This window comes from Acanthaster planci, linkage group LG01, assembly GCF_054643075.1.
Source record: "Acanthaster planci isolate LZ-2023a linkage group LG01, COTS_SCS, whole genome shotgun sequence".
Taxonomy (NCBI): Eukaryota; Metazoa; Echinodermata; class Asteroidea; order Valvatida; family Acanthasteridae; genus Acanthaster; species Acanthaster planci.
In genome coordinates this window covers 20,900,059-20,925,177 of record NC_141777.1, presented here as the reverse complement: position 1 = coordinate 20,925,177, position 25,119 = coordinate 20,900,059, and the positions used below count along the sequence as shown (strand labels likewise).

General features: G+C 41.4%; 1 protein-coding gene across 2 annotated transcripts in view; it reads left to right on the top strand.

Annotated features, from left to right (window-relative positions):
• The window catches only part of LOC110989732 (serine/threonine-protein phosphatase 4 regulatory subunit 3-like), a 28,223-nt gene extending 3,177 nt beyond the window's left edge, over nucleotides 1-25,046 (top strand). Inside the window, exons 2-16 of one of the 2 annotated variants that reach the window (XM_022254313.2) lie at nucleotides 457-512; nucleotides 1,262-1,360; nucleotides 2,705-3,328; nucleotides 6,842-6,985; nucleotides 8,037-8,081; nucleotides 9,326-9,442; nucleotides 12,019-12,073; nucleotides 12,594-12,676; nucleotides 14,962-15,064; nucleotides 15,874-16,032; nucleotides 16,247-16,416; nucleotides 17,137-17,282; nucleotides 18,036-18,247; nucleotides 20,228-20,502; nucleotides 20,624-25,046. In XM_022254313.2, the coding sequence (XP_022110005.1) occupies nucleotides 457-512; nucleotides 1,262-1,360; nucleotides 2,705-3,328; nucleotides 6,842-6,985; nucleotides 8,037-8,081; nucleotides 9,326-9,442; nucleotides 12,019-12,073; nucleotides 12,594-12,676; nucleotides 14,962-15,064; nucleotides 15,874-16,032; nucleotides 16,247-16,416; nucleotides 17,137-17,282; nucleotides 18,036-18,247; nucleotides 20,228-20,502; nucleotides 20,624-20,722 (2,387 nt within the window). In that variant the 3' untranslated portion in view covers nucleotides 20,723-25,046. Of the gene's footprint in view, nucleotides 1-456; nucleotides 513-1,261; nucleotides 1,361-2,704; nucleotides 3,329-6,841; nucleotides 6,986-8,036; nucleotides 8,082-9,325; nucleotides 9,443-12,018; nucleotides 12,074-12,593; nucleotides 12,677-14,961; nucleotides 15,065-15,873; nucleotides 16,033-16,246; nucleotides 16,417-17,136; nucleotides 17,283-18,035; nucleotides 18,248-20,227; nucleotides 20,503-20,620 lie in introns of both variants that reach the window. The other variant, XM_022254312.2, reaches the window with a different exon arrangement.
• Nucleotides 25,047-25,119: the final 73 nt, after the last annotated feature.

The following is a 25,119-nucleotide window of genomic DNA, read 5'->3' as shown; positions in this document are numbered from 1 at the left end:
TGTACGTGTAAAATGGTCTGATTCCAACCTCATGAACACAAAATCACAATGACTATGTTGGCACAAAACTAGATGATGATTTGTCACGTTAAGTATTTTTAATAAAAAGGAAAATACATGTACCTTACTGAGCGTGTGAACAACTTAAGATTGTTCAGTTCAATTTCCTAGCGACGGCTAAATATCTACTTCCTTTGGATTATGCCAACTTATTCAGCCGTCACAAATATTTGTGCAACAGAATTTTGTACGTCCCTGTTTGATGAGGTGAGATGTCTGTTGGGGAGGGTTTTTCACCTTATATCTCATTACACCTGCTTAAAAAGTCTGGCAAAATGATGACCAATATTGTATTGTAGGCCTGTTGCTTGTGATCATGAGTAGAGGGTCATTTGTTTGTTGGGTGTCCTCTCGGGTTTCCTCAGTTGTTTTCCTTGCCATTTCACCTATCTTCAGGTTCAATTCTCTTGGAATCCAAGATTCAACTGGATACTGCCTACCAGAAGCAGCAGGTGAGGTTCTCCTGTGGAAATATTATGTATGACATCTGCATGTACATGTACAGACTTTAGTCAGGATACTTACAGTGCCTGGAGATTCGATCCCAAGAACTAAGCTGAATCTTTACCAGAGGACGCTATTGTGATGCTAAAGTCAAGTCGGTCTCAGCAAATCGGGCAGATTTAACTAAGACATTCAGAGTATACTACAGTTGAGTATTTACACGCATGGAAGAACTTCAGTCATTATGCATGGGGGTGCATTATCAATCCATCTGATTGCTACACTTATGTTTATTTGCATGTTATCCTTTTACATTGTTATGCTAGATTACTTGCTTGAGATGTGCTCAGAATTTCTTGAGAAACTGAACATGAGTTTGCTCAAATTTTTTTTTCTGAACTTAGATATTGTTCTGTACATACAAGTATGAGTTGGAGAACGGTTGAGTACATGGTTGAGTACATGTAGATTGCATTTGGCATTCTCGTCTTGTGGGGATTTATGTTTTGTGGAATGACATGTTTAAAAATATTTGTAATCTGTTGTGAGGATTATTCAGTCATGCACACATATGCACAAAGCCAGGTTTGCTTCATGTTCAATCTACTGATTGCAATACAAGCATTACAGAGGTATAATTTGGAATGGCCTGTTTTGCTGTCTCTGTCAGGTGGGCCAAAGGTCGTATTGGTATCTCTTTGCACCACTAAAACTAACAGTGAGTTAATGTTTTTCTTTGTACGTTGTCAATGGGTAGGAGACCCTCATTGTTTGGTCAGAGAATGACAACTATGACTTGGCACTCAGCTTTCAAGAGAAGGCAGGCTGTGATGAGGTGTGGGAAATCATCTGTCAGGTGAGATACAAGCAGTTGATTAACCCAACGCATGAATCTTTCATCTTATGTAATGCAAGTGTTTGTAATCCATCAGTGGAAACAATATTTCCTATCTGCCAAACAAACTGTGTTTTTTTATATTGTTGCAATCACCTGGATACAGAAGTCTCTAGAAGAAAATGTTTCCCGAAAATTTGCTTGCCCGAGGCAAGATTTTACTTGCCAAACCCTGGTTTAGTTGCTCATAGCTGCGCAAAACAGTAAGTCCTTCCTTCAACCAATTAAGCTTGGTGAAGAGGGAAAAAATAAATCAAAGGTAAATTTGCTGACTGGTGTTCTTGGCCACGACAGTGGACACTTTTATTTCAACACAATAACTACTTTATTATAATTTTTTCATTATATCGGCACTTTCGATATATCAATTTCAATGTTAAAATGATATCGTTCATATCGATATCGAAGAAAAATCGATATATCAGATATTATCGATATATTGATAGACCTTACAACCAATCACCATATGACATGAATATACATCATCCTAATGTGTGCACGACTCTGATGCATCATTCATACAAGTGCTGGCAATGGTTATTTCTTAACCACTCGAAGATGTTGCCTGGTGACATATACAAAAAGTAACACACAAGTACCAGGCAAAATTCACTGATTTTGAAGTCACAGCCACATGTTAAACAGTCTTCGAGCTTCCAGCTGTCAAAGCTCCACTGCGCCATGCATGCAATAACCAATGAGGTTTGAAACCTAGACACAAGGTCATTTTACGGTTTATTTGTATACGCATTTTCCCTGGTGTGGAAAGGTGCTCTGCTAAATATACAGCATGCTTAATACATGCGAGCATGTACATGTACAAGTATGTACTGATGCAAAAAATTGTTGTACACCACGTAGCTGTTTACTTTCTACCACTTTTTGTAAGCTTTTGTGAAGAGGAAAGCAACAAATTCAAGGTAAATTTGCTGACTGCTAGTCTCAGCCACAAAAACAGACACTTTTATTTCAAGAAAAAAAGTACCTGTCCATCAGGCAATTTGTCTTTCAGTTTTACTTGCCTGAAGGAAGAAATTTCTTATACCGAGCAATCGGACAACTGTTACAGATTGAACATATCTTACTAAGTGAAATCTCTCATTAATTGCTGATTAAAGAGGAAGAATGACATTATTTTTGTAGCTGAAGAGGTTGAAAAAACATCCTAGTTAGTTTCAGTCTACACAGTAAAGTGCACAAGTGTCGTGTGAATATTTGGAATTTAGAAAAGCCAGATTTTATGTAGTCAATCTTTTCGAGTTTTATGGTACATTTGTGGCATTTTTACCCTTAACCCCATATCAGATCCAAGGCAAAGACCCCTCGGTGGACGTGACCCAGGACATCATCGAGGAGTCTGAAGAGGAGCGCTTTGAGGAGATGCCTGATGCAGCCACACCCATCGAGCTCCCCCCATGCGAGCTCAGCAAGCTGGATGAGATTGCAGAGCTATTCAGCAATGTGCTGCCCTCGCCTGTCCGGCGGGAGAAGCTGGCGGTGGCCCTGGAGAGCGAGCGCTACCTGCCCAAGCTGGTGGAGCTCTTCCGCATGTGTGAGGACCTGGAGAATGCCGAGGGCCTGCAGCACCTCTTCGAGATTATCAAGACCTCCATCCTGCTGAACAAGAACTCACTGCTGGAGATCCTGTTCAGTGACGACATCATCTACGACGTCATTGGCTGCTTGGAGTACGATCCGGCGGCCACGGCCGTCCACAAACACAGGGAGTACCTGAACTCCAAGGCCACCTTCAAGGAGGTCATTCCCATCGCTAACCAGGAGTTGTTGAACAAAATCCACCAGACCTATCGTGTACAGTACATTCAGGACGTGATTCTGCCAACCCCATCTGTATTCGAGGAGAACATGCTCACCACCCTCAACTCATTCATATTTTTTAACAAGTTAGAAATTGTAGAGATGATACAGGTGAGGCTGCTTTTTTTATATGTTGCATGGCTTGTTTTGGTGGACAAGCGCTTTATGTTTTTCTTTTCATGTTGTTCCTCTCTTAAATCACTGACCGTTGAAGATAATTTATGCATGTATCCTGTGTACCCTGGGCCGCGGTCCAAATTGTCACTCACTGTTCATGCTGTCTGAAATCGGCCTACATGTAAGTGAGAGATATAAGGCACCAAAATTGGACATGGTTTTCTTAGCTTTCCCATTTGCAGGTGATAAAGTAAAATGATTTTTCAACTCTTACCCCAGTAGAGTGTACACTGTACATGTATATATTTGTGCAGCTGCTACATGGTGCTAATCGTGCCCTACAGAGTGAACATATACATATACATCTCCCTAGTGTTGTGAAGGCAAGAACCTTGGCACCTCATTACATCATGGTGTTGATGCACTTGAGGTCAAAGGTTAAATCATAGTGTGCCCTAGCTACCACAGTAGACCAACTGTGGTAGCAGGTGCACTGTGCTGTGGTACCAGATTAGGGTGTCGAAAGATTGATAATATTGCATTTAACTGTTTGCTCGGATTTATAAAGGAGTTCATGTCCCTCAAAATTGCTAATGTTCGAGACTTTAATTAATTAACTCCAATTAAGTTGAAAGGTTGGCATAGTCATCATTGCTCCAGATATCAGCCTTGACTTCCCTCATCACATCAATCATTGGAAATTAATTCACTGCTGTTCACTTCAGGAAAAATGAACCCCCAAAGTTGAACATTATCTAATAGTCCATATTTTGAGGAACCTACCTTAACCCTGTGCTGCAAGTGTAGCAAATGCTGCAATGTAGTGGTGAGAAAACTCTACCAAAACCAAAATCTTTGTGATCAACTTCAGGGAGTGCAAATGCGTGCACGGCATTTCCAAGAACAAGACCCGAGCGTGTTTATATGTTAGCCGTTTGCTTTCTGTAAATGTATGTACAAGGGATCACCTGATTTTCGGATCGGACATCCGATCAGGCCAATGTTCGGCAACATCGGCAAAACATCGGATCAGCAAAATTTGACCTCCCTTGCCGATGTTAACTTGAAGAAAGGAGCAAACTCTGCACTCAGTTTTGGCAAACAAAAATGTCATATTTTTTATTGGAGCATGAATACAAACTGTGGTTTTTCATTTGGTGTGATAAATGAACAGTTAGTGTATACCATAGTTAAACCCACATAAAGTACCCAACAAAATTACACTTAATTAATTCATTGACAGCCATTAAAACAGACAGGGAACAACACCATGTGTGGCACCACACATGAGGTGCCGTGTGACCGGTCTGAAGGTAGCCCGTGATTTAGCCTTTTATTCAAGGCACATGTGGCTACCTTAACACACAACATGCACCTCTGCCGTTGGCATGCACGATGAAGACACCAGTGCAATGGTGCAGCAGTGCAATGCACACCTTGACTAAAGGCTATAGAGATTCAGCCTGAGGTGCTGTGTCTATTCTGCATGTACTGTACACAGTAAGCACTACGTGGGTTTGTGTGATCAGTTAGGCTACATTGGTATCGTGCGCAGTGGCGATAGATGTACAGACTTTACACGATTTATTCTCTCAACAGTGACTGTGAAGGCAAAAACTAATCCTATTACCAGTAATGTGTAAACTGACATTTTAAGGGAGTACCCTGGTTTTGTGTTGTCAGTAGGCCAACATGTACGTCCTGTCAAGGTTACGTTTCAGTTATTGTTGGTAAAAACATTGGATTGGATTGGACATCGGCTGATGTTCTGATTAAAACATCGCACATCGGATCGGCAGTTAAAACCTACATCAATCAATCCCTAGTATGAACATGTACATGTACATGTAGTTTCTGGGGTTGGCAGGTTGGGGGTTTTAATGCCAAAGGGATTAATTTATCAACAATGAAATCAGGAAAAAGGAAAAATGGTGTGGTGATTACCCTTTATAACAGTACTTGATCAGAGGTTGAACCTTGCTATACTTGTCACTCATGTACATGTACACTATATATGAATGCATCAGTTGTACGTTTGCTATAGTTGTGGACACCGGAAACTGAAAATGAAAGTGCATTGATCTTTGCTGTCACTTGAGGAACTCTTGTGATTAGGTGACAAGGTCATATTTGAAAAAAAAAATTGAGACAGAATGTAGGTCAAAGGTGAAAAAACTGTTAAAGGCCAAGCAGAGGTCACCCTTTGGAGAGGAGACTGTGGAGGGAGTGTTGCTCATACTCTTAAATAAGGAAACTTCAGATTATCATGCCAAATGCGGTCATTTCCTTTAAACATAATAGGAGTTGGTGCGGTGTGGTACAGGAAGAGCAGCATTAACAATCTGTCAAAAAACAAAACAAAAACCTCCTGAAAATGGAAATAAAAAACCTTCAAAAACTGGAACTTGAACAAATCCAGAATTTTTTTCTTGTGAAACTTAATTCTGTAATCAGTTCATGGAATTTTGTATCAGTGGCAGATTTCCATAGTCAGTTCACAATTACAAATATGCATTGTTGGTACGGTAACCGTACATGTACATACTGGTACCACAGGAGTAAATTGAATAGACCTTACACACCACCACAAGTGTCTTTGTTATTTTGACTCAAAAGCAGCGAATGCGCGAACACATATGTATAGTACAGCAAAGATCTCCACTTGGTACTCTTTGCAAAAATAACGCTGTATCCAGAATGATGCCATAATATATACATGTACATGTTCATGTATTCATGTGTGTACATGACAAATACATACATGTACGTACATGGTGGTGTAGACATCCACATTTTCTTGAAGGCCCCATTGGACAAGGTTATTCCACTTGAGGCCGGACAGTTGTCCTCTCAGTAAAAATCAGTCGAATGGATGCTGTTCACAGTTTTGAGTTTTCAATCTTGAGTACCTACATGTACTGTGCATGCCTACAAAGCAGAATTGCTTGGCTGTGACTGTTAATATTCTTGTACATGTAGCTTGACATATATGTACATGTAGTATTATGTAGTTGCATTCTGATTGTTGATTGTATTAAAGCCAGCTTTGTCTACTAGTTGCCTGTATTTATCTGTTGACGGTAACCGGCTGCTGTACTAGTAAGAATTACATGTATGATCTGACTGTTCATGATTAGCCTGTGCACAAAGTATACATGTAGCAGGTGAAAGTGAACGGAATTTTCACTGTGTTCGACTATCATGACCAAAGAAAGGTTGCATGTAATTAATCAGTGGGGTTTCAACTGTCCATCTGTTGTCTTGTTAAAAAGTGCTGTAGTTTAGCTGAAAGCTCTCTTTTGTGTTCCTTACTGCTGCTTCCATATATATGTGGCAAATTATAAAGTGAAGGATTTAGGGTTATTGTTATTTGTCAAATGACATTGGAACATTTAGCCAATACCAGAGGGTTGCACGGAAGTTAAGAGCCTGATCCATCTGTCACTGTACATGTACCCCACCTTCAGTAAAGTCATAAAAGAACGTCAATGATTTCTTTCGGAACAGGAGGACGACCAGTTTCTTCCCGAGCTGTTCACGCAACTGACTGACGAGGCGACAGAGGACAAGAAGCGACGGGACCTAGTACTGTTTCTGAAGGAGTTCTGCAGCTGTGGGCAAGCATGTCAGAACAGAGATAAGTTCTTCAGGGTAAGTGCCTTGTGCCAGCACTCTGGGAAATTTTTACATGTACCTATGCTGATTGAGTTTAAACATACAGGTGAGGTAAACGCAAAGGACACCTGTTCAATGCATATATGAAAACAAAGTCAGGTGGATTCTGAAAAATTGTTCCAATAAAGAAAAAAAAATCTTGAAAAATATAACAATGTAAAAGGAATTTAATTTAAGAATAACCGAAACATAAATGAAGACTTGACAGAAAGATTAATTACATGTATGTAAAAAGTTTGGGCCCAATTTCATGGCGTTGCTTACCGCAAGCAAAAAATCGGTACTTACAATAGCAGAAAATTCTTTGCTTACATGATCCCAAATCACAGCCGAAAAAACTCTTGCTACATGTACATGTATATACAGTGAGCAGGAAATACTTGTCAATGTGCATGGGTGTTGCAATTGCCTGCTAAAAAAAGATGTTGGTTGTCTGCCAACTGCTGTGCAGAAAAATGGAGGCTAAAAGTGTAAACCCGAAGAAAAAGTTTACTAGCGCAATGGACATTGCTCTCTCAACCTCTTACAGTGAAGAGCGACAAATTAGGGAGGTCCCTTTAATGGAACAAATTAACGAAAGGGGATAATTGTTTTGGGTTTAAATCTGTATCTGGCCCAAACTTGTTTTGGCGAAAATATTTCTAGAGGATTTGGATGGACAAAGATTATGCGTGGTCTTTCTTGAAAACTATGCCATTTTGCTCTCCTATTTAAGCCTCATATCAGCCTTTGAGCGCAGAATGTCTGTGCAAGTCTTTTAAGTGTAGAATCTTCGCGGTCTTTAATTTCACATAACCGTTAGTTGTAACAAACACCTGTACATAGACCATGTAATCAATACAGGATTCCAACATCGTTGGTCACTTTAATCTGAAATGCCTTTACCCATAATCCATTTGATCACTAACCTGAAGATGACCATGTATCAGCGTGCCACCTCGGTTTTTTTTTAAACCAGAAAGCAAACATTAATTTTGAAATCCTGTTAATGACCATGCCAGTGTTGTTTTATTATTATTGTCCTTAGACGTTATCCCACCTTGGTATCCTGCCAGCACTGGAAGTTGTCATGGTAAGTGGGTCAAATACTGCTTGACTTGCTTTCAAGTTTATCCATCTACATGCTATTTTAAGTTATTGCTGATGTTTTTCTTTCTTTCAACCACTTGCAGATGCTTTTATTCCACAGTCATGACAGTGAACTTGGCCTAGGCACTGTATTATTTTTTGCTGAAAATACCAGCTCTCAGAATGATAAGATTCTGCAACTACAGTTGCTTACAAAGTTGGACTTTACAAAAGCTGACCCTTAGGGATCATTCGTTCAACAGTTTGCTGCATCGTCATTTTTCAAACTCCAAGAAAATGTGATTGAGTGATATTTGCTACAAGGCCAAGCTGTAGCCCAGGGCTGTGTGAGAGCTCCACATGTGCACTCAACCTCCATGGATTAGATCAGACCTCTTAGTGTGCACATGCTCAGTGGGAACCACTGATAAGGGTACCCTGTACATGTACATGTACCAGCAGTATTTACATCACCATGATCACCTGGTATTGCATTCAGAATTTGCTATGACATGTTAAAACATTCCCCTTGTTACAACACAACCCCTGCATGCTTACTTTCATCATGCCCTGAGTGGTGAAGTAGATTATATGTACATGTAATTTATTGCGTGCACAGTAGCACTTTTTTGGTGCATACTCAGACGGACTGCTTGCAATAATTTTTGTCTTCTTGTTCAGTACATGTATTTGCAACTCACCCTTGTGGATAAACCTTTTGAAACTCCAAACATTGTGAATTTTCCTTTAAAAAAAAGGGAAATTAGGGTAATATGCCTGTGTGATTCACAATGGACTGTGTCCCCAGTATTCATCCTAACTGGTATAAGCACTGAGTTTAGATATTGTGCTTTGAAGATTGCAGACTTCAGGGCTCGAAATTAGCGGGCACAGGTAGCTAAATTGCCCGTTTGTCTCATAAATGCACCCCTAAATTATAAAGAAAAGTGCATGCACTAATGCCCGTGAATATTCTTGCCGTGAAAAGAACCTGAACTTTTTTATTTCAGATCACCCTTGTCATAAACTGAGCCATGTGATGCCGGCCTTTTCCCACAATGTTTTGCCCCCTACCGTTAATTTGATCCTTTTAACATTAAGACTCCTCAGAACTTCACCTATTGGAAGTTGAGGATGGTTAGTGTTAACGATGATTAAGAAATTGTTTGAACTGCGCCTTTGAAAAATTAAAAGGAAAACCTTACTAATGGAGGCATCACAAAACAGGTCACGGTTGGTTCTTTGCAGGGCATGGATGACAGCGAGGTGAGGCAAGCAGCCGTGGACATCTTTGCCTACATCGTTGAGTACAGTCCTTCCATGGTCAGAGAGTTCATCCTTCAAGAAGGCAATGGGCAGGAGGATGTAAGTAGGCTACCACACAGTGTTTAGTTTTGTGGACGTATCTGTTGCCATTCATGTGACGACCTGTGGTTGGTTGGTGAATGTCTGTCTGTCTGTCTCAGTGTTCGTGAGTCTGTGACTAAGTTTGTTGTGATCTGTCACTTGGTTTAGGAGTATATTTACTACTGGGCTTGAGACTGCTGCTGGGTCAGCACTATTGTACATACATGGTGTATTTGTCTCAAGGTTTGTGACTAAACATGCATTTCTAACAGGGTCTGTTACTGAATCTGTCACTTGATTGGTGTTATCCTCTCATTGGTTTGATGACTGTACATGAATCTGTCAGCTGGCTTTGTGTACCTCTTTCTGCATTCTTGGCTTTATCTTTCACTAGATCAATCATAGATCCGTATATTTTTTTCCAATACAGTCAAACCTATCCATAAAGACCACTCAAGGGAAACGGAAAATGTGGTCTTTATTTACAGGTAGTCTCTCTGTACAGGTTGTTAATATTTGTGACCCCATGTGGAAAGTTAAGTCAGTTTAACCTATAGTGACCATTGCATCCAGCCCATAATGACGTTATTGTGCTTTAAACGGAAAAATCTTTCAATTTATTTAATTGTATTCTCAATACTTGTACATGTGTGCTTAGTGTGTTGTTGAGTTTTTAAGACTTTACTTATATGATAAACGATGATATGAAAAACAGACACTGGGTCACCTCATTTTATTTTTAATACAGGGATCGTAGTTTGGGAATTGTTTTAATGAGAATTAGCTATGCTGCAGCAGCGCATTACCGGCACAACACCAGGGACGTTTCTCACACAGTGCCATAATGTTGGCTCTGAAAAGAGCCATTTGGCTTGGTGTGACCTCCTTGTGGGCCAGTTGGAGTCAGTGTTCAGACTTTTTTGAAGAAGTGATGATTGGCTGGCGGCTTGACATCAACGAAGGCTGTGGCATCCTTGAACCATTCATACATGCATGCGTAGTGTTTTTGTTAACGCAACCACAGATATCCTGCAAGCGTAGAGCTAATGCCCAGGTGTTGATTGACTAATCCACTAAAATGGTTTATTGGGCTTTTTTACACAATTGAAACTGAACAAAAGCATTGTAACAGAGGCAATTTGTTTTCAATGGTCGCTTTATTTTTGCACGACTCACCCGTTGCGGTCATTCTGTGCAGACTTTGTGTCTGCACAGGTGCAATAATGGATGGTTGCTGGTCGCATTAAACAGTTGGTCGTTATATACAGTAAAAAAACCAACAGTTTTTTCATTGGCGGATTTAAAAATGGTCGTGATTGACAGGTAGATGTTATACACAGGTGGTCGCTTGGACAGGTTTGACTGTATCTGATATGGGACCTGTATTACAGAATGACTTTCGTTGAGAAAATTGGACTATAGTTTAACTGGCATTTTATCCCTTTGAGCTTGAGGTAGACAGTATAGATGACACATGAAAATAACATTGTTACCGGTACATGACAAAATCTGCACAAACTTTGGATACATTTTAAGTTGCATTTCCCTTCCAGTCCCTTCTTTTCTACGTACGCACTCCTTGGAAAAGCAAAAGGAGTGGATGTTTTCCTCTGATAGGAAGCCACCAATTTCTGAGCCTTCTGGATGAAATTGGACTGAGGGATATAGAATCTAATGGCTACATTTAACACAGCTGCATGTACATGCATTTCTGTGTGTGTTGGTATGGGATACATAATCAGCATTGGCATGCAGATAAGCAGCTGTCATCTGGGCCTGTGTACATGTAATTATTCCAGAATATACTGTACGTAAGTGAAAAGGAGACTTTAAAGTCAGAATTGGCTCAAACCTTCTCCCACATACATGTAGTATCACATTCAATGGCAAAGAAAGAAAATCAGGGAATATGTTTGTTAGTGTATTCTCCCCAGCCTAATTGTGAAAGGAGTTGTGAAATAAGCAGAATGTTCAAATAAGATGGATAAGTGATTGTGAAAACCGTACAGTTTTGGAGCAATGGTATTTATTATTTGAGTAGAATGTTGACATCCCTTTTTCTTGTATCCAATAGAGGCACAGAAGACAGTATTAAGCAATGTCTATCTTAGCAAGTCCACAATGTCACTCACACTGTGACCGATATAATGGAAGCCTTAAACTTGAAAACATTGATCGTGGGTTTCAGCATTTCTGTTTCCACAGTTGGGCATTTGGATGGCGAATAGGCAGGAGAGTGTTTATGTTACTAGTCAGTGTAATGATTGTGTGATGAAAGAAAACATTGCATTATGTATGGTCCCTGGATAAAAAAGGGGTCCGTTTGGTACTCCTGATTGCCATCATCACCTTGCCATCATGTGCAGAAAATGCAGATATTTTAATTGTTGGAAAAGTAAGTATTGTTCATAAACACTGGTTCCGCTAAGCTGTGAAAAGGAAAGGCTAAGTCAAATGATGCTAGAAGTTGTAGGTTTATTTTGAATTTGGTTTCAGTCTGACCTACTCATGGGCTTATGCCAAAATTTCATCTGTTGTGCATCAACAGCAAGGGGTTCTCTTTATCATGCAATTTGTTGTTTGTGTCTCCCCAGGATGTGACGCTGATAAACCAGATCATTGAGCAGATGATATGCGATGCAGACCCAGGTAGGGTTTAATCCTTCATAAAAATTACTGTATTGGAGATGTTTAAAAGCAAGTATCACTTTTTGAAAATGCTGGCAATCTCTTGTAAGCCAGTGGGCCATGCAGTAGTGATGAAGCGATAGTCCTCATGTTGTGATTGTGCACACATGGCTTGCAGCTCCCAGGTTGAAAGATGAGGTTTGGTTCCCAAGGCAGGGTTCGATTCCTGAGCCAGGAATTGAACCTGGCCAGGGTTTGATTCCTACATGTACATGTATAGCTCAGTTCACATGTTGATTGGATTTCACACACCGCCAGATTCTGTAGGTTTTACCCAGAATTTTCTACGGTTTTCCTCCCACCTCTTAAATGGCAAGTTCTCTCTGTATCCTCTCCACCTCACTCTGTATTAACATCCTTAGTTCTAAAGGTCATTCTCCGTTGAAATGCAGGCACGTGCTTTGATGGAGTTACTGATCCAGACCTAGATTCAGATCACATTTCTCTCATTACTTATGTTCGCGTAAACTTGTCTTTACAGACTTGGGCAGTGCTATGCAGCTCATGAACATCCTTAGGATTCTGCTGGACCCAGAGAACATGATGGCCACAGTAGCTGTTAGTGTGAGTTCACCTCCTTCATTTCATTTCTGTTACCCCTCACCCTGCCAGACACAACAAAAAGGACAATTTTATCACCCTTCAAAGTGCAGTATGCTCATTCTAAAAGATGTTGAATCTCGTCATCAGAAATTCCCTATCATTCACTGCACGTGTGGCTGCCCAGCTCAGGAAGCCATGTCAACATATGCCAAAGGGCTTGGCTTACATGTAGGGATGATGCAATCATGAGATGTTTGTCTGTGTTGGCATGGTGTGTACTTGCGAGAAATTGATTTGGAGTGATGCATTTCCACATCCCCGGATTTCCCTGATATATTGAATTAGCTGAGAGTGCTGTATGCATGGAGCATGTTACAAGCGTTCAGCAAGTTTCTGAGGATATTCAGAAACAACGACCTGCAAAGTGTTGGTCATGGAGCACGTAACAATTATCTTCAGGCCAACAAAAAATTACAGTCGAACCTTGTTAATAAGAGCTCTGTTAATACAAAATTTTGCTTATAACAAGGAAATGTTAAGGTCCCAATCCTTTGTTTTTCATTGTTTTCATTCCTGATTATACAAGGTTCCTGTTACAACAAGGTAATTTGCAAAGTCTGATGACCTCTTATTAACCACTACCAGCCGGGGACTCCGGGATCGGAGCCGTATGGTTTATATGTGTGGCCGGGGTCTCCGAACTCGGACAAAGGAAACAGGGCCCTGTAACAAAAGACCGTACTCCGAACAAAAGACCAGGCTGCTGGGCATGACCGGCATTTTTCGCTCTCAAAAGTGGTGATAATCCAGCGTTATTTAGAAACCGTATACCAGGGTTTGGGGTATTTAGAGCAAGTGGATTACCACCGGGGACAAAAGCTCTCCACCACCGCAGGGATGAGCCACACAGCACCGCTGCATGCTAATCTGGCCCCTATTGAAAAGAGGTCAGCAGTGCACTGAGCCAGGTTCGTGAACAAAAGACAGCTGTATAACACCGCACAATCTGGGCTCTGTTTACAAGGCTGCAGGCCTGGCTGAAATATTCGGGCGTCAATAAAGGTCAGCTGTCAACTTAGAGCAGTGCCTGAAGATTACTCCGTGCGGCTATAAACGACTGTTAAATGGAATGATGAATTGTTGAAGGATTTTGAAAACGGAAAAAATGATAGTCATGCCGGCCCAGCATCCTCAACGTTGAAAAATGCCCCGGTCCGAAGTGGTTAAGAAGGTTCGAATGTACTGTTTATGATAACCCAACCTACCTTGAGTTTCTACCGTCACCTTACCAACCTCATACTGTGTGTTGGCATATCGTACATCTATGGCCTTTGCAATTTGGTATGAAATACTGGTACCAATACAACATATACATGTAACTTTGACATCTTTTTGTTACCCGTTAGTGGGTATTTATCAATTAAGCAGAATAGAGTGGTGAAATAGTCACCACTATTTTATAGCAGTATTAAATAAACACTACCACAGTATCTACCGGTACAGTAAGCGAAGTTAGTACACATGACCAGTTCTCCGAAATACATAAAATGTTGTAATTTTATTTTCGGACCAACCCATCTGGATAACTTTGCAGTGCATTATGGTAAACACAATGTAAGAATATATTTTGGGGGCTTTGTGCCTTGATACTGTTCCCAAGCGGACTATTTGTGTAATTTAAAATATGTTTGTAGAATATGTCAATTCTCTACAAAGTACTGTGCAACATGGAATTTTTTTTTACCAGTTGCACTGTTTTTTAGTCAGTTCCATTTGTATAGTAGAAATGTTGCAAACGTAATAATGACATTTGGACTAAGTCAATGTTGCTTTTTCCAGGATGATTTGAAATACGAAAGCTGTACAGTCATTTGGTGACCTTCCAGATTCAAGTTCATGAAATTCCCATACAATCCTTGTCCACAAGGAATGTGTGGGAGTTTTGCCTTCAGACAAGCACCCAGAACTAAGACATTGTCAATTTGGCAGAATGTTAACTTGAGACTGGAAAGCAAGTGGGAATTTCCCTGTCACGATTTCTTTGCTTTATGGGGTTTTATACACAAACGTGTCGTTTTAGTCGTTTTCTCCCGTGTGGTTTGTTTGATTTTATCAAAGGGACAGAAGCAGTTCTTGGAAATTTGCAGGCAACAAAGTTTATACAGCTTCTCCACCAAATATGATTCAGCCCTATGATCCAGAAATATTTTTGAAAAAGAACACTTACAGAGGGATAACCTCTGCAATTAAAGTTGAGCCGAATAGGTCTTAAGTCCAATGGTTGGAATTGATCTTTTCTGCTGCAGAAGACAGAGAAGACCGAGTTTCTGAGTTTCTTCTACAAGCACTGTATGCATATCCTGACAGCACCGTTACTGGCCAACACTGCTACTGACATGCCCAGCAAAGGTACATGAACTTCAAATGATTTCAAGATAGACACGTCTAAAGGAGATGCTGTAATAGTGGTAGCTTCGGTGGCATGGCATTCACGCATGAATTTTTTACCACTTTTTGCTGGAGGACATGTAAACACAATCTGGCTATACAGTATGTATTCACATGCATGGATAATGGGCTGAAACGTCAAGCGTACATGTACCTCGACTCACCTCTGGTTCACGCCCCAACACACAAATCCCCCATTTGTTTTGTCCTCACAAAGGTTGAGAACCCGGTGGAGGCAGACTGCCTGTTGAACTTGACCCCCCCTTCACAACCTGTTGTGCTGACAACTATCTCTCCATAGGTGCATCCCAGGTGCACAGCTGAAGCACACATTGAGACACTTGAGTGTTGCGCCAGTGTTTTAAGCAAATACTGGTCTATTAAACTGGCATCCTGTCTAATGTGCCTTCTGTTTACAATCCATGTGAAATTGGGGGCTTTTAGCCATGAAAAGTGTGCCCAGGTTCCCAATTTCTTACTGATAGGTAGAAAATGTTCCTGAGTGAAACTCAGCACAGAGCCTGTCACAAGTGATGAGCAATCCTTTTCTTGGCAGATTTCAACGCTTCACTTTGGCCAAATGAAATTATTGTCCACACTGATGATGCAACACTGTTTACCTGTTGGCATTCCTTCTGTACTCAGTGGACCTCGGGCCCCACACTGGCTCCATTGGCAGTGCGTGTGGAAACAAAGTGTGACATCATCAGCATGCAGGCCTTTACATGTAGGTCCGTGAATTTAAGATTTCTTTTCACTTCTCCCATCAGATGATTACCAGACGGCACAGCTGTTGGGCCTGATCCTGGAGCTCCTGACATTCTGCATAGAGCATCACACCTACCATATCAAGAACTACATCATCTCCAAAGACCTGCTCAGGAGGGTGCTGGTCCTGCTGCAGTCCACCCACCAGTTCCTGGTCCTCTGTGAGTGTGTGTGCCTGTATTGGGTGATTCCCACCCCCAGACCCTCCCTAGAACCCAAATCAGGGAAAACTCAAATATCTGATTTGATTTTAATGTGTTTGTCCATGACCAGTGCTTTTGACAATTCTTGCCGACCACATGGGTATTCAGCTTGGCTTGAATTCCAGTGCAGCGATATTTAGACTTGTATACCTTGACTTGTTTTCTGATGAAGGTGCCATAAGGTTGGTGCGGAAGATGATAGCAAGGAAAGATGAGTTCTTCAACCGCTACATCATCAAGGGGAGCCTGATGGAGCCAGTGGTGCGAGCGTTCAAAAACAACGGCAACAAATACAACCTGTTGAACTCCGCCATCATTGAGCTCTTTGAGTTCATCAGACTAGTTAGTATGGTCACCTCCACTTGATTTTCATGGCATCTGGCATAATAGTTGATGTAGTTTTGAAAGAGTAGACTTGGTTGTGGTTTATATTGCAGGAACTTCAGAGATGGTTTGCTGTAAGAAATATTGTATAATAAGACCTTTGAACAACCTCCCTCAATCTTTTACTTCCTATTCTGGTATGCTGACAAAGTGGTATCCATGTTGTGGCAAGCTAGTTTTGAAAAGTCAAATTTTTACTTCCAAATGTTGGTGAATGCAGTTTGACCATTTTCTATACCCTGTTTCAGTCTTAACAGTCACAGATAGTCAAATAGGGCATTTACTTTCCCCTGCTACACTCTGTACACAGGCTAGTCACATATAGTTAGATCATAATTCTGGTTGGCTCTGTGACCAGTCAAAATCCATCAGTAGACAAATTCACACGACTGGTAGACACAGCTAGCTTGTCAATCACTGATGGTCAAAGCACAGCTACATCAAACTGTCATAGCTAGTCCTGCTTTATGTAGGCAGGGGACTCTGAACTGTTTAAAACAGTCACTGGACTGATTGTGACTGAGAGGATGTTTTTCATGGAAGGGTTTTAATTTGTGTTTCATAGGAGGGTTTTAATTTGTGAACTGCAGGGGAATGCCTCAGTATTGTGAAGTGACATCTATACCCAAGATCTTTTGATCAAAGTTTACTATCAGTGATTGTTTTTTTAACAATTAGGAGGATATCAAGTCTTTGATAGTTCACATTGAGGAGACGTACAGCAACGTGTTTGATGCGGTGGACTATGTCAGCACATTCAAGGGGCTTAAGCTGAAATACGAACAGCACCTAGACCGCATGAACAACAAACCAAATATGGACAGGTGGGTAGCTGAACTGGGTAGCATGGTCATGGGATGTTGGTCTGGTGGGGTTGTTCTTTTACCTCTGCAGTGACACTGTGTGGCCACCAGAGGATGACATCAGGCTGAAAACAAAAGGGCTCAGGTGTCATTTGTTTGATTTGCAGGATTGCAAAGGTCTGATGTAGTGATGGTTAGCACTAAGCAGGGCAGTGGGAAAAGTTGACATTGCTGGAAGACATATCTCGGAAAACGAGGCATTTTGTGAGGGTGGAATGCCTAATTTCTGTAATGTCATTAAACTCATTGTGAAACATCACTGGAAAAATTCCTGAAGACTGTGCACAGCAAAACAATTGAGGGAATGGCAACAGGATTAGAGAAAATGTTGGGGGGGTTCACTCATCTGTCTTGGTTCCCTCATTTTTCTCTTTTATGAGGTTGGCATTTTGAATGATGGCCACCACATATTTCTGTCTAGTTTTTCTTTTTTTTTTCAATGGCTTGTTAAAACCCTGACCCTCTCTGATACTTCAAAACTCCCTGAGAGTTTTGGGAGGGTTTTGCACAGTTGATCCTGAAGTCCCTTATTCTGTCCAATCTCCATGTAATTTTTCATGGACCCTAAGGGGTTGGGGTAAAGGGAGGTGGTCTTGGTTTTCCCATTTATTGGCTGATTTTTGGGGGAGATCTGGGAAAGTTCATTTCAACATTAACTTAGGGGAGCAGGGTTTCCTGGCTGAAAGTCATCTTGTTGTCTCTCTTTATCTGAAGTATTCGACAGACGACCATCCTCCAGAGCAATCGGTACCGGCGGGACGCCCGCGCCCTAGACGAGGACGAAGAGCTGTGGTTCGACCGGGAGGAAGAGGTGGAAGACGCAGACGTGGTGGTGCCCATGGCAGGGGACACTATCAGTCCCTTCAGGTCGACCATGGTGGATGCTCAGCTGGACTCCATCAACAGATTCGTGGAGAGCAAGAAAGGTAAGTAGAGGAGCTGGCCGTGATGCAGTCGAGTACCTCACAAGCACTTTTTCACAAGGCACCCCTTGTTCCGTTGCAAGTCACTTATGACCTGGGTTGAACAGTCACAAAGGAATGCCCTTGTCACTGATCATGTATGAAAACATTTGTGGTTCAGATTTGAGACTTGGGTACCAGTAACTACTTGCAAAGACTTCTGATAGCTTTTGAAGTACTTGTTAAGGACTTCACAACTACTCCACTCAATTTTCAACTCGTAGATGGTCTGGTATCCCTGTGCCTGCCTCATCAATCTAGAATGCTGTTTGGGCAACTCTTAACTGCATTTTTCCACACCATGTAACGTTTTAAAATTTTTTGAAAATTTCCTTGATCATGGTTTGGACATACGGTACAAGAACGGCAAAATGTGTGAAACCATTTCAAATGAGTGCACTTATGCCCACAGAATGTTTGTGCAAAGCCTAGCATTCATGCACATGACCTTGCTGAACAAGCCCGAGGATACCCTGTCATGTGGAAACACCTCATTGTGATTGACTCCTACACAGATGCAGACCTCTTTGTAGACTGAGTCTAGCCATCACAGGCTCACAGGAATTTCTATCTAGCTTGAGAACCACATGCTCGAGCCCATTTTCTCTTTATTTAGAAATGAAACTCTGATTGTCAACAGAATAGCTAACCACAAATAAAATTCATCAGTCTGAAGTATCAGTTTTGCAATATGAAATGGCACAACCACCTAAAAAGTGGAATTTCATTCAAAAAATTTCGGAGTTTCACTCGGCATTTATTTTCACTTTTTGTTGAACAACATCGCCACTGTCTCTTCTGCAACTTTCTGCCTCTCTACATCTTGCCTGCTGTCTGTGATCATTTGATCTGTAAGGGAACTAGGTTTAGAAGTGTTGAGTGCGTTGTTTCAAATAGCACCAGTGCGTTATTAAATAAGGGCGATTCACAACGCAGTGTGCCACCAAGAGGTTGTCATGGAGAGGCCTTTTTGCAGTGCATTATGGGATAAAAAGTCGACTAAGTCTTATTGGGTAACTGGGCTGTGCGTGGAAAACTTAAATTCTTCCCTGAATATTTGTTTATCTTGACCAAAATTCAAAATCGCATATTGGGAATATGTGTTATGTAGTCAAAATATTGGTTTTGTTTGGTGCAGGATACGCCTTAACCACTTCGGGCCGGGGCATTTTTCAATGTTGAGGATGCTGGGCCGGCATGACTGTCATTTTTTCCGTTTTCAAAATCCTTCAACAATTCATCATTCCATTTAACAGTCGTTTATAGCCGCACAGAGTAATCTTCAGGCACTACTCTAAGTTAACAAGTAACCTTCATTGACGCCCGAATATTTCAGCCAGGCCTGCAGCCTTGTAAACAGAGCCCAGATTGTGGGGTGTTATACAACTGTCTTTTGTTCACGAACCTGGCTCAGTGCACTGCTGACCTCTTTTCAATAGGGGCCAGATTAGCATGCAGCGGTGCTGTGTGGCTCATCGCTGCAGTGGTGGAGAGCTTTTGTCCCCGGTGGTAATCCGCTTGCTCTAAATACCCCAAACCCTGGTATACGGTTTCAAAATAACGCTGGATTATCACCACTTTTGAGAGTGAAAAATGCCGGTCATGCCCAGCAGCCTGGTCTTTTGTTCGGAGTACGGTCTTTTGTTACAGGACCCTGTTTCCTTTGTCCAAGTTCGGAGACCCCGGCCACACATATAAACCATACGGCTCTGATTTCGGAGTCCCCGGCTGGTAGTGGTTAATTAATTAATCAAATATCCCCAAATTACTTATGGAATGCGCTTAATCATGGCAGCTTGTCAACCTGTCCGCGGCAAACTCGTGATGGTGCGCTGTATTGTGGATCACCTGTATTCTTAACAGTAATGCAGTGCACTTGAACAGCTTAAGGCATAGTGATAACACAATGACTTACACATGACATCTTCTCTTTGTTCTTAACAGCTCAAGAGAGCACGATTCTAAACAAAGAAACCCTGGCCAGCAATGGTAGGCCAGCTAGCCCCGTCCGACCGGCCACTGGTGCCCTGTCCCGGACAGTGTCCACGCCAAGACCTGGCAGTCCGGTCAGTGCAGTCAATGCGGTCAGTCCCATCAGTGTGACTAGTCCGACAGGCAAGAAGTTGACAAGCGAAGATACTCAGGAAACCTCAAATACCAAAGCAGCTGCAGACCCCACGCCTGACAACACAACATCCACAAATAGCGTCACGACAAAGGTACGTCAGCGGTCTATCCATTCTCCCAGTCATCCAAAGAACACATTTATCATGAACATATTGTAGCATTTTGTTAAGCCACACTATTAGTCATTATGTCATGATGTGCTTTTTCTAGCAGGGAGGCGTGGTAGGACTGGTAGACTACCCCGACGAAGACTCTGATGAGGAGGACGACGATGTAGAACCGCCTTCCAAGCGGGCTCGCATCGCCACCTAGCACCGGCCCACCTCCCCAACCCACCCACAAAACTGCATCACACCGCCCCCTCAGCATCATGTCTCCCCTCCCCCTCCAGCCCTCCCCCTCCCTCCAGTCCCTTTCCAGCTTCAATCAGCACTGCTGTTTCCTGTCCCTTGACGGTGACAGTCGTGGCCAACTTGAACTCAGGAACATCTGTTGGTTTCAATGGTCATTTCATCTTCCTCTCTTCATTTCTTGGTTGGTGCTTCTAGGTGTATTTAGTGACAACGTGGGATTTGTTGAAAGGTGGGCAGTACAGATGAGCCATGCCAGTTGTGGTAAAAGACACTGAGCATTTTTGTAGGCATGGAATTCTCGGTTCAGTTTGGGTCTAAATTTGCATTTGTATTCACATTGAAAATGGTGTAGCAGCAGGCAGTAGGATGTTTTTGTGCGGTTTTCTGGATGAAGTCTAAAATAAAAACAAGGGTTTATTTATGTCCTTCTCCTGGGCAACCAACAAAATGTGATGTGATTAATGCCACACAGAGAAACCTAACTACATCCGACCCAAAGCAAAATGCATTTCAGTTCTGTGCCAGGCAGTAAAGTATATTTATAGTCTGTTTTGTGGACTATGCCTGCAATAACCAGGCTTCACTTCTTGTCCAGAGTTGTAGCCTCTGACTAGGTCTTATTGAAGCACAAAAGCTGGTTTGTACTTCAGAGAGTGAAGCTTGTCCCTCGTTAAGGTTTCAGTGAGTGTCTTTATGAATGTAACTGCAAAAGATTAGCAAATCTCTCCTTACTTCTTGCTTGCCCATGAGTAACGGACCATGTGCAGTGATTCTGCATTCCAATGCTGGGGGATGGCTGAGCCAAAGAAAAGCAAGAAGTGATTGGATGATGGTCAAACAACAGCAGCAGACACTGCTAGGGGCAAGTTTAACCAAGGACCATAGTTGGGTCATTCCATGAGGTTGGGGCACAATTTGTGACAGTGTCAGTTGTCACATTGGTTCTGTGAAAATGAACAGCAATTTCCCTACATGTGGATTCCAAACTGACATTATACATCTTGCAAGGCTGAATACACAGGTGTGTGTTATTTTTACAAAGTAAATGACTAATTTTGGATTGTTTGAGAGTAAATGACCCACTCTACAGGTCGTGACAGGTGGTAAAAGTTCCAGATGTAACAAGGACACCGTCACAAATTGTGCCCCAACCTCATGGAATGACTCAGTTAACCATAGTTTGACTAACTCTGATCAAATGCATGCTAGCTGTCTATGGGTGGACTAGTGTAGTCGACTAATTGTGACCAGCCTATCGAGGTTGGTTGCTGTAGCCGTTTGTAATAGCAAAGGTCCAGAGAGGACCAGTTAGGTCTATAAGAAAAAATGGTGGAAAAATGGAAAATGTAAGTATGTCACTAGTAGAAGGTCCTTTTCACTTTTCTTTTGTTATTGTTTCCTTCCTATGGCCACATCTTCTCCCACAGGCATAAATGACCTGATAATAATTGAGTAGAGTCGTTCACACTTCAAACTGTACTACACATGCGCTAGTTGTGTCTCGAGCCAACAAGTTAACTGCTGGTCCTTGATCGAACGTGCCCCTGGTTGAGGTTGAAACCCATAACAAACTACCGTTAGAGCTTAACTAGTCCGATTTAGGGGTTTGTGCAAACTGGGCTTGGTTTGCATACAGGATGAAACTTTTCCAGACCAAATCACATTTGGACCATCTGACCATTGGCCTTAATAAAGGTCAGTGACTTTTTATCTTAAGTGTATATTTTCTTTTAAATGAATGAAGCAGATACTTGTAAATGACTTGAAAGTACCTGCTTGTTGGTGTTTTTGTTTTATTGTACATGGTTTGTGACATCATGAAAATATTGATAAAAAAAATAGAACTTTCAGTTGAACAAGGGGTGGATTGGTGAGAAAGGGCTTTGCCCACTTCTTGGCTGATGTGGGGTTGCAGCTAGGCATTGTCACACTCATTTCACGTCGGTGAAATGTTTTAGTCAGTCGTATCAGTAGGAACATTTTTTAAAAAAATTCTTGTTGACCTTTTTTAAGTGTGTCTCAGTTGGTACAAGGGTTACGCAGCAGTCACTAGTAGTTTGCATTGACAAAAGTGGCCATTTTTTGTTTCCCCTAAACAATTAAAAAAAACCAAACACATGAATATGTGACGAGTGACAGGAAGGGCAAGTGTGAAGGAGTCAACATTGGGAAAGAGTAAATGTAAGATCAAATATCAGGTATTAACAGATTAACCTGTGGGATATTCTAAATAGCTCCAGCTTGGAGCTTGAAAAAAAAATTATTCGATGATAATTGTTTAGGTCTCTGTTTTTTCACTCCTCAGTTTTTTTCTAACAGGTGCTAAGAGCATTTTTTTAATCGATCACTTCAGGCTGTCAAATTTTGAATTCGGGCAGGATATTTTTGTTCATTTTTTGAGGGACCTTTGTCGCATTTGACACCTTCAGATCCAGCGTATTCCGCGTCTCACAGGATGTGCACCCTACAGATCTGAAGCCTGGAGCAGGCATGCAGTTTTTCCTTTGGTCAGCTAGTTTCCTTGTCCTTTACTCCTCACATATGCATTACATATTAAAAAAAACACTGTGCTGATGGGAATTTCTGTAGCGAGCCTGACATGTAAATTTGTTACAGCATGGAAACTATTGTGGACCTGTAATTGGAAAAAATGGAGGTTTCACATGACCAGTTACAAGAGGGTATGGGGTGAGCTTGTAGCTAATTGTTTAGAGTCGATGTCCTTCATCGTTTGACTTGTACCCTTCCTGTCCAACACATTTACTCAAGGCAGAGTTATGTTGGCATTACCTGGTCAGTTCCTGCTCATTAATGACTGAAACACGTGTACAAATTGTAGATTGTACAAAAGCCAGTGATTTACAATGTTTGTAAAAACTGTTATCACGGCGAGAGTGCGACGAAAAAATTTACCGTGTCAGTAGCGGCCGGTTGCCCTTGTGGCTTGAACCAAAGAGAGAGAGAGCGGGGCAAGAATGTGACCGTGCAGCCTGAAGCAGCATCAGTGCTGTAATGTTTTTAATTTGTAATTACGTGTTTCTGATGACAATTTCTGTTTACTTTATTCGTTAATTTTGTTGCCTCAACCTGTTCAGAGAAACTTGCAGGTTTTTTCTTCAAAGCTGCGTATGCTGTGAAACAAGAGCGAACCCATCCCAAGTTTTGCTACAACTGGAAAGGACATTTTCTGGTGTAATATCAAAGGAAATCATTTATTTAAGACCCAGTAAAATGCCCGTACAGGTTATTGCTATTTTTAAAGATAAGGCTAATCTCCCAGTGATTTATTTTGGAATCTCACTCCTTTGGTCCTGTCTCCCTTCATAGATTTGTTTCCCTTCATAGCCTAAATCAGTTGGGGATTAGGGAATGCCTCAGAACTCGGAATGTTCTTTTTGGGAACAGTGCATGTTTCTGTTGGAATTCACTTAAGTGTTCCTTCGAGAATAAGCTGTTCCCGAGTTAATGTGGGCATCAGTAGTGTTCGGTTCGTACTAGTGATGGCAGATGTTCTCAATTGGAATGAGCAGTTCTTAGAACTTTCTTTAGTGTTCTCTCGAGTTGCTCCTTTATGGAGTCGTACATCCACAAGAAAATTGAGGTTCATGAGATAGATTGAATTTTTACCAGAAAGCTCATTCCCACAGGCACACTTCCAGATACTTTAAAGCTGATGTGAAGAAATCATGTTCAGGGAATGCATTTATTTTGATGAGAAGACGCATTCATTTTGTAAATACTCGCAATGGCCCCTCTCAAGAGAACTGCATGGTTTCCAAACTGGTGGATGTATTTGTGTTGTAGCGTTCATATCTTGCTTTGTCATCACTTCAGTGATATAAAAGCAGTTGTCAGGAATGAAATCTTTCATCAACTTAACATTTGATTGTTGGTTGCATGAAAAGGGCAGCGGACCTTTTTCATGTGGCTTGAAAAAAGTAGAAGACCCTTTTCATTTGTCTTCGTGAGTCATATCTGGATTGACCATTTATCTTCTCAATACCTGTACTGTTGCCAGCGTGAATGACCCTTTTGTTTTGAGAGCAAAACTTGAATATAATGTTATTCATTTTGGGTAGCCGTCTTTTCGTGTGTTCCACAACTGGGAGACCTTTTAATGTTTTTTTTTCTTTGAAAAAAGTAGCAATGACTGGATTTTTCAATTTGGATGTCGTTCCACTCACCAATGAAATGTTGAATATTGAACTATTTCTTTTGCTCTGTTGAACAGGTGTTGTACAGAATCTATTAGGTGTATGTAAATAAATATTTTCTTCATAATACATTGTGTTTAGCTAGTGTGTTTGTGTCATGCCTCAAAGATGCAGTCTGTAGTACGTAAAAGCTTTTTCAAAA